At 43.9% G+C, this 13936-nt stretch overlaps 1 protein-coding gene across 1 annotated transcript in view; it reads right to left on the bottom strand.

Moving 5' to 3' along the window:
* Positions 1-1455: 1455 nt before the first annotated feature.
* SSH3 (slingshot protein phosphatase 3) overlaps positions 1456-13936 on the bottom strand; it is a 31850-nt gene continuing 19369 nt past the window's right edge. The window contains exons 6-14 of the mRNA XM_089520585.1: positions 12100-12165; positions 9971-10165; positions 9383-9476; positions 8949-9077; positions 5655-5701; positions 5228-5374; positions 3901-4101; positions 2736-3171; positions 1456-2466 (exon numbers count right to left, since the gene is read on the bottom strand). Of these exons, the coding sequence (XP_089376711.1) occupies positions 1966-2466; positions 2736-3171; positions 3901-4101; positions 5228-5374; positions 5655-5701; positions 8949-9077; positions 9383-9476; positions 9971-10165; positions 12100-12165 (1816 nt within the window). The 3' untranslated portion in view covers positions 1456-1965. The remainder of the gene's footprint in view (positions 2467-2735; positions 3172-3900; positions 4102-5227; positions 5375-5654; positions 5702-8948; positions 9078-9382; positions 9477-9970; positions 10166-12099; positions 12166-13936) is intronic.

Below are 13936 nucleotides of genomic sequence, written 5' to 3' on the forward strand. Positions count from 1 at the left end.
TCCCTCATCAGTCCTTAATAATAAACTCCCCACTGCGTCAGAGATGACCTCTCTCCCTGCTAAGGAGGTTTATTGCACAGGACATACTTTGGGGTTGTTCCCACTTAAGATTTGAAACGATTTAAAATACAACGTTTTTAATAAAATCGATTCAAAATAACACTGTTCTTATCCCGCTATCCGAATCGCTTTGTTCATCGTTCCCATCTGGTTATTTAAATCAAAGTTTTTACCTGCAAGCGTTCCTACTTGGCATGAAATCGGTGTTTAAATAAATCGATTCTTCTCCTCCATACCTTATTTGGAGCTGTCAATCAATAGTACGTCAGAATGACGTAACGTTAATCTGGAATATTTGGAAGCGATTTATCTTTTGGCATCGTTTCCATTTCATTGACAGCCAGGGAGAATCCCTTCAGAGAGCACAGAGATCAATGAAGGAGGCTTCTGGCAAAAAGCGAAGCTCTTTCCAGAGGAACTATGGGATGGGTTTTGCAGGACAGCATCCCCTCTTCATGTCTCCCAAGACAGCCAGGGAGAATCCCTTCAGAGAGCACAGAGATCAATGAAGGAGGCTGCTGGAAAAGCAGGGAGGGAGCACTCTTCCCAAAGATTCTCTTTCCAGGGTTGGAGGAGAAGGCAGATTCCATTTGAGAAATGGAGGGAGAAAGGCTCTATCCCCCCCCCCCCCCATTGATCAGAGCCCTTCCTTGCCTGGGCGAGATCAGATGCCTCCTCGCGAGGAGCCTTCCCTTCCCTGCCTGGGCGAGATCAGTGCCCAAGCGGTCAGGGAATGCCTCTTTGAGAGGAGCCTTCCCTTCCTGCCTCTCCTCCGTTAGAAATGGGCTCTCCCCACACAGAGGGGAGGTTGCAATCCACCAGGGGAAGCCTTGTAGTCCTTTGGCAGATGCAGGCGCTTGAGCAGCCGGGACTTCAGGCGCTTAAAGCGCTGAAGAGATTAAGCGCCTGTAAACCATTAAAATAAAAAATAAAAATAATCCTTATCTCTTATTGAAAGACCACAGCGGACAAAGGGGTGAGGGAAGCAAAAATGGCGACAGCCAGACGGATGGGGACAGAAAGGGCAACTCCCCCAAGGACAGCCCCATCGCACTCCGCTCCTCCCATTCATCTAACACAATTTCAAAGGCTGTCGTTCCTATTTAAATGCTCCGGTTCCTAAATCGAATCAATGGAAAAACGTAGGTCAGACCCTAGTGTTTTTTTAACACGCGTTAAATGAGGAAAACTCGAATCAAAATTTTATTCCGCTCTACAATTCGATTTGTAGTGGAGACGATTGCGGGTTGCTCTAGAACCGTTCTAGGTTTAAATCGGATCCTAATAGGAACGCCACTCCTTGGATTCGATTCAGAACGCGGGGTTTCACCTAGTGAGAACAACCCCTTAGAAGGAAAAAGACAAGACTAACACTCCAACGAGTGGAAAGCGAGTGAACTTTTTTATTTTTAGATTGAGCAAAGTTGGCCATGGCACAGCGGCTGTGTGTGTGTTTGTATAAAAATAAGTAATGGCAATTTGTTCCCTACTTGATCACAGTGAGTGGCAACTGCTCCTGAAAGTGTAGTAGCAACTGAAGCAAGTTAAAGGAACCAAGAGAGGTGCCCTGGAGTTGTGCAAGCTTCAGGGCAATCAGGAAGCCTGAAATAAGTGGATGGAATGAAGTCGCACAAGAGTGCAGGTGTTCCGCCCTGCAGTGCCGCCTGTTACCCATGGAAAGAAGAGATGAGCTTGTGAACAGTTCAGGTCTCTGGAAGAGCTGTTCTCACCCTATTCCTCTTCCCTGTACTTCCTCCAAGCAGCATTCTGAAAGTGCCCTCTCCCAGGTTAACTGTCACTAACTTTTAGGCAGAATGAGGAAGCCTCCATGATAACAAATACACCTCTGTGCTGCCCCTCAGCTCCATGGATGACTCCACTCAGTAGAAAGGCAGGGGCTCTTCCTCATCCTGAACTGGGGTCTATGTCGACACTGGCCTGGCGTACCATTTTCCGTGTGCGAGAGCAGGTCAGGGAACAGGCGGCAGTATTTTCTCCAAGTTGGGATTCTTTTGGAGAATGTGATTGGACTTTGTGAGGGCTTTCAGAATCCGTTTGTCTCTCAAACTCTTTGGTTCGACTCACCACCAAGGCAGCATCTGCCAGCTGAGCCACAGAGAGGCGGTGCTGCAGGGCAGGTCTGCGGCCAGAAGGAGCAGCACCTTCCATGCGCCCAACAACTTTACGCACCTTGCCTGGTGCTGGGTGGTAGGAGAGCTGCTTGCAGAGCTGGGAATGGCCCCGAGGTGCCCTGCGTCCATGTCGTCCAGGCCTGCGACTATGTGTCCGCTCTCCCCCTGACACAGACCGCTTTGCTGTAAAGTCTCTTGCTGGTTTTAAATTCTCTTCATTTGGGAGAGATTGAGGAGAGGTCACAGGGGTCCTCCTCTCAGAATGAAGAAATACCTATTGGGAGAAGAACAGGTAAACTGATTGACTGCCAGCTGCTCCAATGAATTAGTGCCTCAGGTAGCATCTGCCACTCATCTCTACATAACCTTGTCTCCCAGAGCCATTACTGCTTGTTCAGCAACTTACTTATGCACTGCCATTTTTATTTCCCTTCTTGAATGCTTGGCTCTGTTACTCTATGGCCTCCCCTTAATCATACGATGGCTGACTCCTTCCACCCAGCCCTCTTGAGCTGCATGCACTTGCACAGTCTGCCACCATACCTCTTCCTCAGTGGCACTCTCTCCTGGTGTAGAGGTGAGCTCTGGACTATCCATCTCACTGATACTGCGCATGACTGCATAAAGGTTAATGCGCTCCCGTCGGAATGTGGCTGGCTTCTCTGGTATTCCCATGGTAGCCAGGTGTCTCCGCACCTCCTCAGCTCCTGAGTCATCTGATGCCCCTGGTTCCTCCAATGTCTGAAGGCCAAGTTGGGGACCAACAGGGAATTCCAGAGGATGACTGGGTTCTTCAGGGGGCTCCCGTAGAGGTCGAAAGCAATATTGGGGAGTTGTCACTGTCTCCTCTGGTTCCTCTTCTGAGCTCAGAGTCTCATAGCCTGGGCTTCCTGAGGGATCACTGCTGGCATCACTTATATCTGAAGAGCCTTCTGACTGGGCGTCTCCTAGCTTTTGCTCCCAAAGACTGCTGTGCCGGCTGAAGAAAGGCAGAAATAGGAAGATGTACTATGCGGTAACAAGATTCTTTATATACACTGATACGTTGCTATTACAGGCCACTAAGAAATACCATATCATATATTAGGAAAAAATATGGATTTAACTTATAGTGACAGCCATTAAAGTAAACCTATTAAAAATTACTAATTTAATTGCAATCTTAAAATGAGTTCATGTTGTTGTATGTGGCTTCTAAAGATCAAATGTAGTTTAAATTCAACACTAGCCTCAAACAGCAATTTAAAAACTAGAAGAGCTGTGGGTAATTGAGAGAGAAGAAACAGCAGGAAGGGGAATGCACAACCCAGTTGCTGTTTTCTCACTTCAAAATCTCCCCCCACTACCAACACAAGCTTTGCTTCACTGAAGATTTCATGAATGATTTACCCTTGAAAATAACTATTTACCATCCTGGGGGGAGGGGGAAAAGGTCAAAGGAGTCAAGCATCCCTCTCCACTGCTTCTTTTCAGTTCCCAAAAGTCTCCTCCCTATTTACAATAGAGCAATCAAGCTACTGTTAACACACCCTAGCATGTAACATGTTGTTTGGTCCTTGGACAACAGTAACAAACACACTTTGTCCTATAAGATTTAAGGCAATTACTAGACAGCTGCAGAGCCCACCAATCCATTCATCCGTACCCACTCAATATACACACTGACAACATGATAACCTGCCATCCTCTGGCCTTCCCTTCAAGTTACCTGGCATCCAGAATGCCCTGGTAGAGCTCTAGCTGCCTCATGAAGCCTGGGTTGGGGTGGACAATTGGGCGCCGCTCCCGCACGTAGTAAAGGGCCTTTTCCAGTGACCAGCCATACTCCTTCATGGCATAGGCAATCACAGTGGAGCCAGAGCGGCTCACACCCATCTTGCAATGCACCAGCACCCGGAAGCCTTGGATCCTGCAAAGGAGAATCTCAGCTGTAAGCAAGGCTATCACATCACTTAGAACAAATATAGCATCAAGCATCCTGACAGCCCTTGCTTCCTGATCTAACTCAATTGTTGTTGATGGTACAGACCTACAGAGATTGAGAAAAAATATGGTTTTGAACATAAGTCCCAGATTTCTGGAAATAATAATCCAAAACTATAACTGCTCCCTAGCTCTGAAGATTTGTTGCATTTTACTAACATCACAGTGCTTTATGGTGACCTGGGAAGTAAGCTTTGGGCAAAAACTGGTAGCTTATGTGTCAGAAGACTACCTTAGGAAAGAAAGGGAATTTGTAAACATTCTTCCAGCAACAATTATATTTATGATCCTGTAATACTCCAACAATGAGCCAGTATGGTATAGTGGTTTGAGCTTTGGACTATGACTCTGGGAGACCAGGGTTTGAGTTCACTCAGCCATGAAAACTCACTGCGTGAAGTTGGGCAAGGCACACTTTCAGCTTTAGAGGAAGGCCTGCTGAATAAATCTTGCCAAGAAAATCTCATGTTAGGATCGACATAAATCATAGGATCCCATGTTAGGATCAACATAAGTCAGAATTGACTTGAAGGCATGGATCAACAACAACAACAATAGCTACTGCTACTATTACAATAATGAAGAGGCGGCTTCATTTCTTGCTCTTTTAGCCAGATTACAGGCTCTGTCAGGCTGTGATCATCTGTCCTCCCCTGCGAACATTGTTCCCCATCCTGTATGTCAAAAGTAGCTTATGCAACCTGTGCTGGATTCAGTGATCTAGAATTAGGATCATACTGTAGGAAATGATCCTACCAAAATCGGGGATAAACAAATTCTCACCCACAAAAACATCCAGATGAGAGAGGTCAACACTTTTGTCCTGTTTACCAAATTCCCAAACAATTACCAAAATAGGATCACACAACATGCACATGGCACTTCACAGAGGGTGACACAGTACCCTTCCTTTTCAGGTCAGCCCAGCAGCCCACTTCTGTGCATGCAATGCCCTTGGATGGATTGGGGCAACGTTAATTAGCCTCTTTGCAATGCATGATGCCACAGCCGCATTCATGTATGTATCTTCCATCTCAGTACCCACTCCTCACCGAGCAGCTGAAATGAAGCTGTAGGTGTCCTTCCAGTGTGGCAGCAACTGTGAGGCCTCCTCATCATAGAGCCGCACATTCATATATGTGAATTGCTCTGGGAAGAAGTTGTCAATCTCACGGGTTACATTGAGGATGTGGCTGACTCTGAAAGACACAACAGGGAATCAGATGGGAGTCTTTGCCTACCCACCTTCATATGGGTAGGCATCTTCCACACCAGTCACCTCATTCTGATCCATCTCCTAATCATCCCTACTACAGTCATTCCATAGCTAGAGGGAATCAAAACTTTCAGCAGTTCTCCCTTCCAAATGGAAAACAAGTCTGAACTGAGAGGCATAGCAGACTCTCTCCTGAAAGTACAGAGGTTCCAGGTCATGAGAGGTGCCAGTATTGTTCTCTGGATAGCTTCCTGTATAGATACCTGTTCCTTTGGAGCTCCTCCAGGTTGGATGCATTCCATTCAGAGCCCTGACACAGAAGCAGAGAAGAGGGGACACAAAATACAGCTCAGTTTGAGTGCATGGACACCATCAACACAGGGTTTCTTTTTTAAAGGCAAAAAGGCAGTGTATGCATGTTTCCAATAAACAATGTGCATTATTTTTCTCTTTAATTTCAACTGATCGTTATGTAATTAAGAACATTTGTGTATTTAATAGTAAATATACTTAGGAAAACATACTGACAAGTGTACAGAGCTCCCAATATAATATGATAGCTTGTGAACATTAGTGGCCAACACTAGACATTTCATGAAACAATATACAAGAGTTATTCATTTGGCTAAATACATCTGGGTTTTATTGTTGTTGATTGTTAAGATGGTAGTGACGATCTGACTATAGCTGTCCCAGCCCAGGATTTTCTCTGCCCCATCTTGGATTTGCCCCTTTTCACTCGCTGTCCCTCACTCCTGGAACCTTCTTCCCCCACGAGCAAGAGCCATCACTTCTTTAACCAGCTTCAAAACGGAGTTGAAGACCATTCTGTTCAGAGAAGCGTTCCCAGGCATTGCATAACTGTCACTTGCTATTTGATGTTCTTTTGTTGCCTGTTTTATTGAACCATTTCCTGTACTGCTATGTATTTTATATGTATTATCCTACTTGAGTGGCAGGCTAGCTCCAACAGGCCTCCCTGGTAGAAGATTAACCATCCATTAAGAAGCCAAGCCCTCCCTCCAGTCCCTCTCCCTTGGTCCAGACCTCGGAGGTAGAGAAGAACTGCTGGACCTCATCCCCTTCCCCGCCACCACTCCCTTCTCCTTTTGTGTCATGCCTTTTTAGATTGTAAGCCTGAGGGCAGGGAACTGTCTAACAAGCTACATTTGTTTTTCAAATGATAAAATACTTTTTTAAAAATTGATAAAAACTAATTTAAATGTATACCAGACATAAGTTAGTAATTACTTCCAACAATAAAATCATATGTATGTCTCCAAAGAAGTAAATCTCACTAAGTTCATCAACACTTACTCCCAAAAAAGTGCATACTATTGCAACCAAAGTTCTATCTACTGAAATACGTCGACCTTTTCCCAATTTACTGAAGCACTCAGCTCCAATAGTGGGAGTGGGAGAATACAGAGAGTAAGCAGCCCATAGTTGCACCATTGAGATGAGGTGGAAAAAGGATGGAATTTGTAACTTGGTACAGGACTGACCACAGATCCATCCATAAATGAAAATAGTGTTTTTCTGTATTCCTGACCCGTGTTTCACAATACCTTAAGCAATACAATTGTGAACATTATAATTTTATAATTATACAGTTGGCCTTCCTTATCCATGGATGCATTATCCATGGATTCAACCATCCATAACTTAAAATTATTTTTAAAAATTATAAATTCCAAAAAGCAAGTCTTGGTATTACCATTGTATATAAGGGACACCATTTTAGTAAGCCACTGTACAGTCTGCCCGCACCATAAACGGCTTCCTATACTTAGACTTGAGGTCACGCGAATGAGAAGCCCAGGAGGACGTAACGGTGTGTGTGCCTGTGGTGTCGCACCATGCACGGGAGTGGCCCTATTCATCTCTATGGGGCTTGAGCATATGCTGAATTTGCTTTACGCGGAAGGGTCCAGAACAGATCCCGCGTATGGTGCAGGCAGACTGTATTTAGTGGGACTTGAGCATCCATGGATTTTGATATCCACAGAAGGTCCTGGAACCAAACCTCAGAAGATACCAAGGGTCCACTGCAAAGATAAAAATTATACTTGTATTTGTTCAAAGGGTGCAACCTGTTAATTTCATCATGGAATGAAAACAATAATCCATAAAGAATTAGTAAATGAACATAAATTAATAAGTATTAAGGCTCCAGTTCTGGAAAACATCCAGTCAAATAGAAACTGTTGTTGATGCTGCTGCTGTATAATTCAATCTGGACATTTCCCCTTTAAAATGTTGTCATTAATGGCCCTTTTACCCAGTCAAAGAATTGTGTCCCTATTGCATGGGGTAGCTGCTGCCACAAGTTCTGTTCCTATGGAATGGAAAGAGGCACCTGGGGCATGGAAACAGCCCACCTGTTTAAAAGGAACGGGGCTGGAGCACTGGAAGACAGCACATGGCATTTAGTGGGATGGGCTTGTTTGTAATTAATACAGACTTCTAAACAGCCACTTGATTGATTACCCATGAGTTGCCAGTAAATGCAATGATGAGTAAACAGAATTCAGAAAAGTTACTTTTTAGGACCATCTGGCTGGGGAAATTGTGAGAAATGTAGTCTAAAAAAGTAACACTTCTTGTATCTGAACAGGTCACACACATTGTGCAGTCAATATCTGTAGCACTGCAGAGCAACATTCCATGGAACAATCCAAACAGTGCCAGGTATGCAATGAGGAGCTGGGGTGGGAAACAGAACATTTTCCCAGTGCTAGAAAGTGTAATAATCATACAACAGAATCAGAATTTTCAGGAAACGTGTGCTTTGTACAACAAAACAACTGATAAATGTGCACACACTGCACTAAAAGCTTAAAAGAAGACTAACCACATAACACTGGAGAGTGAATTAGGAAAAGACCTGACAATGCCTTACTGACTTACAGTCATTTCTACTCTTTTAATAAACACTGCTCTCTTTTTTGTTTGTTTGTTTCTGCATTCAACAATGTTGTAAAGTGTAGAATCTGTTTTATGGCAAACCGGGTAAATGCTGTACTCTAGCTAGCACCCATTGCCTGCCCATCTCCTCTTCACAGAACACCTGAAGTTCCCTGTTAAGGATGATTTTCAAACAACAATAGACATGATTAAGTGCTGGTACCAAGTTATTTCCCCTAACCTTCAATTTCATACACAGTAAAATATAAGTCTAGTCTCATGCTCTTTCTCAGTGAGGCTTGCAGATCAGGGCTGGTAAATATCTGGCCCTCCAGATGTTGTTAGACTACAATTCATATCATCCTAGTAAGCATACACAATAGTGAGGAATGATAGGAATTATGGTCTAGCAATCAGGCAACACATTCCCCCTTTGCTCTTAAAGACAAAAGAGAAGGCAAAAGGACACTCTTCTGGAGTGTCTGGAGGCTATGAGATAGCAGCAAGGCCTCCATCTTCTTGTTAGGGAAGAATTGGATAAGGGTGAGGCATGCAGGTTGAGAAAAAAGAATTGGATGAGGGTGGGGTCTACAGGTTGGGCCTTGATCACCACACTGTGGGCGTCAGGGATCCCTTATTATTTTCCTTACTAAGTAGAGGTAGTCAAAGATCCTGGAGGGCCGATCCATCTGAGCCATGATGAGCAGCATTTCATTGTCGATAAACTCCTTGTAGTCCTTCAAGCTGCAGCCAGCTCGCCGCTCCAGTTCTGCCCGAATCTGTGGAAGAAAAGAGGGACGGACGCTTGTGAGAAACAGGGTCACTCAGGGTCCAGCCTTGCTGCTCTCTAGTTTTGCACCCTTAACCCTCTGCCCTGCCCATTGCCCACCCCTCACCCCAAATTCCTACATCCCAGTCTCCAAATCTTTCTCTTTCACTGTGGGCACCTTCCCTGTTCCCATATCCCCTCACACACTAGTTTCCATCCCCTTCCATCCATGTTTCCCACCCTGCCCCCCCACCCACCCTTCTCCTGCCCCCCCATCACTTCCTATTCCAGCACCCTCTTGTCCCAACATCCCACCTCCTTGGAGGTGATGCTCTCCAGGTCAGTGGTGGCCATCACCTCACGCAGCTTGGCCCGGATCATCCGCTCTGTCATCTCCTGTACTGTCGGCCTGAGGCACAGAGACGGAGGGTCGGCAAAGCTCTCGGCCCACCAGACTCTGCCCCAGACACCGTCACACCAGCTTTCCCCCTATATTTTCCTTCCTTCCCACCCTCCATGGCAGCAGATTTGTGCATTTAATATGGCTCTGAAGCTCTACATTTCCCCAGATAACTTTATTCATTCAGGATTGAAAAACAATGTACTGGGGTAGGCCATATGGTTGTATGGGATAGAGTTTGGGTCTAACCAGTGTCTCAAACCAATGTCTCCCTCTGACTCCCACATCCTCCGGGAGTGGATCGCAGAAATGGATGCTGGGAATGGGGCTTGTGGACAGGGCACAGTAGATGCTAGATTGACCGGCAAGACCATGTCTTGGTCTGCTGCACAGCATGGAGCTTCCTTCCCATCCACTCCCTGTGGAACAATCACAGCTCCACCGACTGTGCCCATCACAGTCTCCAACCAGCCCCACTGGGAGGGGGAAGGGGAATCACTGACTGGTCTGAGAAGACTGCGGGAGAACTGGGGCGCACAGATTCCAGATCGGCCATGGCCAGCCATTCATTAATGCAGCTCTGTTCAGAGTTGACAGCCTTCTGGTACCACTCAGTCCAGCTCAATGCACTGCCTCCTGGGAAATAATTGTTGCAGACAGCATCACTGCATGCCTTGTGCAGTACTTGTAGCGCTGACCTGAGAAACAGAGATGACAGCCAGATATCAGAAGTGTTATGAAGCCACAGAAAGTGCCTGCAATGGCAGGTGACACAACCAAGGGCTTGACACAGGAATTGCCTTTAACATTATTAACTCCCCTGTCTTGCAATACTCATCTTCTTTCAAACATAATTGTATCTACAAGGCAGAAACTGAGCCAATCTGAATGCTTTAGAAAAGTAGTGGGAAACCTGTTTGGGCCCAAGAGCTGAACTAGCTCTAGGCAACCAAACTAGGGGTCATGTATCAGAACACCCTGTGAGGGCCTAAGCCCCTGTAATACCCTTGCTCCCCGCCCCCCTTCATGCATAACACAAACTGACACAAGCCTAAATCTAAGTCCCCAATAAAGCACACCTACTGAATCTATAGGGATTTACATAAGTGGTGATTTACAAGGTACCCACTGTTTCACTGGGCCTACTGTAGTTGGGACAAGCTAGACTGAACTTTCAGAGACCCCTCTCCTTTTTTCTCTCTCTCTCTGCTCACTAAATCACTTTTGTTCTCCCCTGTCTTTCTTACACACACTGAACTGCTGTCTGAAGAAAGCTTTATAAGCTTAGTTGGAGACTATTTCGCCCTTGCTGTGCAAAGCAGACTGAGCTGCCCCTTCAAAGACTTCTAATTCAGATAATGGCTTTATTGGGACTATTTCCCCCACTCTCCATCCCTCCCTCAAGGGGATAAGGCCACACTGAAGGCCTTCACAGGACAGATGAGGAGGCCAGAAGTTCCCCATCTTAAAAGTGCCAGAAAGGTAACACAACTTTACAATCTGCCAAGGAAAGATGTAGGAGAGGCACAAAAGGTAGCCCACTTTATCCAACTCCTATCGCTGCAATAAAATTTTATATTCCCTTGAAGATACCAGTGCCAATAGAAAAATGCAGAAGATTCCTCCACAGCATTTAATACCCCCACTCATCCAGCTAGCAAAAGCAGTAATAGCATCTATATAATTTTCTTCCAAAACTCATTCATTTATTGCAGGAATGGACAATTGTGGTAGGTATGAGAGCCAATTTGATATGTACTGCTAAAAATGTAAAAACAAAACCTGACAAATATCCTGAAAGTAAATGCAAGTCTACTTCTAGTTTTGAAAAACAAGTAATTGTTGACATTACACAGTGTAAAGGTGTCCCACAAACTATTTAAATGATGAATTGCCTCTCCTAGATGCTTCCAAAAGAGGCAATGCACTCTCTTTTTTTGGCCAGACAAAGTCAGTCTTGGGAGCCTGGAGAGGGCACGACTTACCACTGATATATTGTTTTTCCCTCTAAGCATATTAGCTATCAATGCTTGTTTTGTAGATCTATGTTGACAGCCTTCTGGTACCACTAGTACCCTTGAGAAGGGGCGTGTTTTCTATGCAAGAACAGTGATGTATATCTCTATGGTCATTTGGTCAGTGTTTCTTGTGAAGTGGTCATTTTCCATACCCCTCCCTTTTCTAGGGTCAATAAAGTTTATTGCCCTTTGTTCTCTGCTCTCTTCCTTTCTCTACTCTCACCAAGCATGGACGCTGAAAACAAGTTATGCTACTAAAGATGTTTTTTCTTCTTACTTACACACATGAGAGTCCGCTCTAGGAACTCTACTGCCAAGTATAGTTTTCCCTACTGATTAGTTATTTTGTACAACCAAGATGTAGCAATAAAGTAAGTTTCTTTTTTTTACCTACCAATGTATCCTGTTTATTTGCCAAAAGCTCAAATCTAGTAGATTTTTACCAAATACCTGTGGAGTACATGCTTGTTGCTGTTGGTGCTGCTGCTGCTAAACTTTCTTAACCACAAATAACCAAAACCATAATCAATTTTCTAACATGGCTCACCACTGATATATTGTTTTCCCCTCCCCTACTGTTCACATTTCGTACCCTACTGAACCACCTTGCTCACCACATGGTCTGGACAGAGATGGGTTTAAAGATGCGAGTCTGCCCTCCAGATGTCACACTGAAGCCCCTGGAGAAAAAGAAAGGGACAGTGATTTCACAAGCCATTTGGAAGTGCTCCATGTACAGGCTGACATGGTTGTGTAACTGTCTTGAGAAATTCCATAATGCCAGATCCCATTTGTAAAGGATAAAAAACTGGGCTCTTTCTGCCCCTGGGATCTAAAAGTCAAGTTGGTTGTGCAATTGCAACAGACTTAATCTACAAGTTCTAAAAATGGATTGCACCAGCTACTGTTAATATGCTAAGCTGTCTCCACTGCACAATCCTTCTCAGCTTTTATGTTTAAAAAATTCTTCTTTTCTAGATGTAACTCCAGTCTTTTCAGGAAGAATCAGGGATGGTATGGGAACTGAATATCCCTATATTAGTTTCCCAGATTTATATGTGAGCTACCTTGTGTCCCTTTCCAGGAAAAAGCTGGCATATAAATTAAATGAAAGAAATGACATGAAATAAATAAATAAATAAATAGCTGACTTTTATCAAAGAGAGAGAGAGAGAGAGAGAATGAATGAATGAATGAATGAATGAATGAATGAATGAATCCTGTTTGCAGTCTTCCAACAGGTGACTTTCTGTGGACACTGCTACAGAGCTTGGAAAGGTACACATCCCCTCCCACATGACTGAGCAGCTCATTATTTTACTTGTTCTTTTCTATTAGGTTTTTTATATAAAATTACGATTGATAAGAAAATGGCATGACATTTGAAAAAATAGGTTGAATATGCTTCTAAAATGCCCTCCAAAAGTAACTTTTAAAAGTAATTTAAAATAATAATTTCTTGAGTACACACATTCACATTACTCTTGTTACATTACTGTAAAAATCTACCTTTGTTACATCCTTATGCAAGGTGTGTGTGATAAGAAATTACTCACAGCTATGTTATAAATAACATGATATTTCCAAACTCTGATTGTTTTACAGAGAGCTATTTCCATGGCAGATAAGGAAACTTGGAAGCAGAATTGTGTTTGGTTTAATGTGCATCTATTGTCCTCTCTCAGCAGATGTGTGAATTTTAACATGACAACTGCTGGCCAACAGCCAATAAACACACTGGCAGAACATGGAACACTAAGTTGTTTCCAGTTTAGATTTTTAGCTTGAGACACCATAATATGAGACACAGCATTAAGTTGGCACTGTTACTGCCATGTTATCTCTTTGCTCATATAGTCAGATTTTGCCTACTCAGGACCTTTGTTCCCTCAGTTTCACCAGATCTCTAACAGCTTCCTCAAGTGAATCCACCCTTTCTCTTTTGAGACTGGGAAGAGCCTCCCTGAATGCATAAGGAGTAACCTTTTCTCCTTCCCTATTGAATATAACTGAAATCAACACACACTCTTCTGTTTCCATTTTCCTTTGCTTCCTCCACTCCAATTTTCAAACAGATGGCTCCTTCCATTGCAAAGTAAAGAATCTTGAATTTCATTGGACCTATATTGTTATGCGTACAATTAAAAATAACAGGAAAATAATGGAGAAATGCTGGCTTTCCACTAATGCAGAGAGAGGAGTGGGTTAATACCAAAGCAAGCTAAATCCCTTTCTTAGCAATTCACTCAGGGTAAACTACATGCCACTTCTATCTGTAAAGTCAGTTATTAAGTAAGATCAGGCAGGAGGATCTCCTTTGTGTTTCACTACAGCCAGGACACAAATATGTAAGTAGAGAAACAAAGACACCCATACAAAAAATGACCTTTTGTTATCACAGGCTGTTTATGTACCTCAGGCTGTCTGCAAAACAAACTTGTGCTAAACCCT

The sequence above is a fragment of the Sceloporus occidentalis genome, unplaced genomic scaffold (genome assembly GCF_023333645.1).
Source record: "Sceloporus occidentalis isolate IW3139 unplaced genomic scaffold, rSceOcc1.0.p SCAF_4, whole genome shotgun sequence".
Taxonomy (NCBI): Eukaryota; Metazoa; Chordata; class Lepidosauria; order Squamata; family Phrynosomatidae; genus Sceloporus; species Sceloporus occidentalis.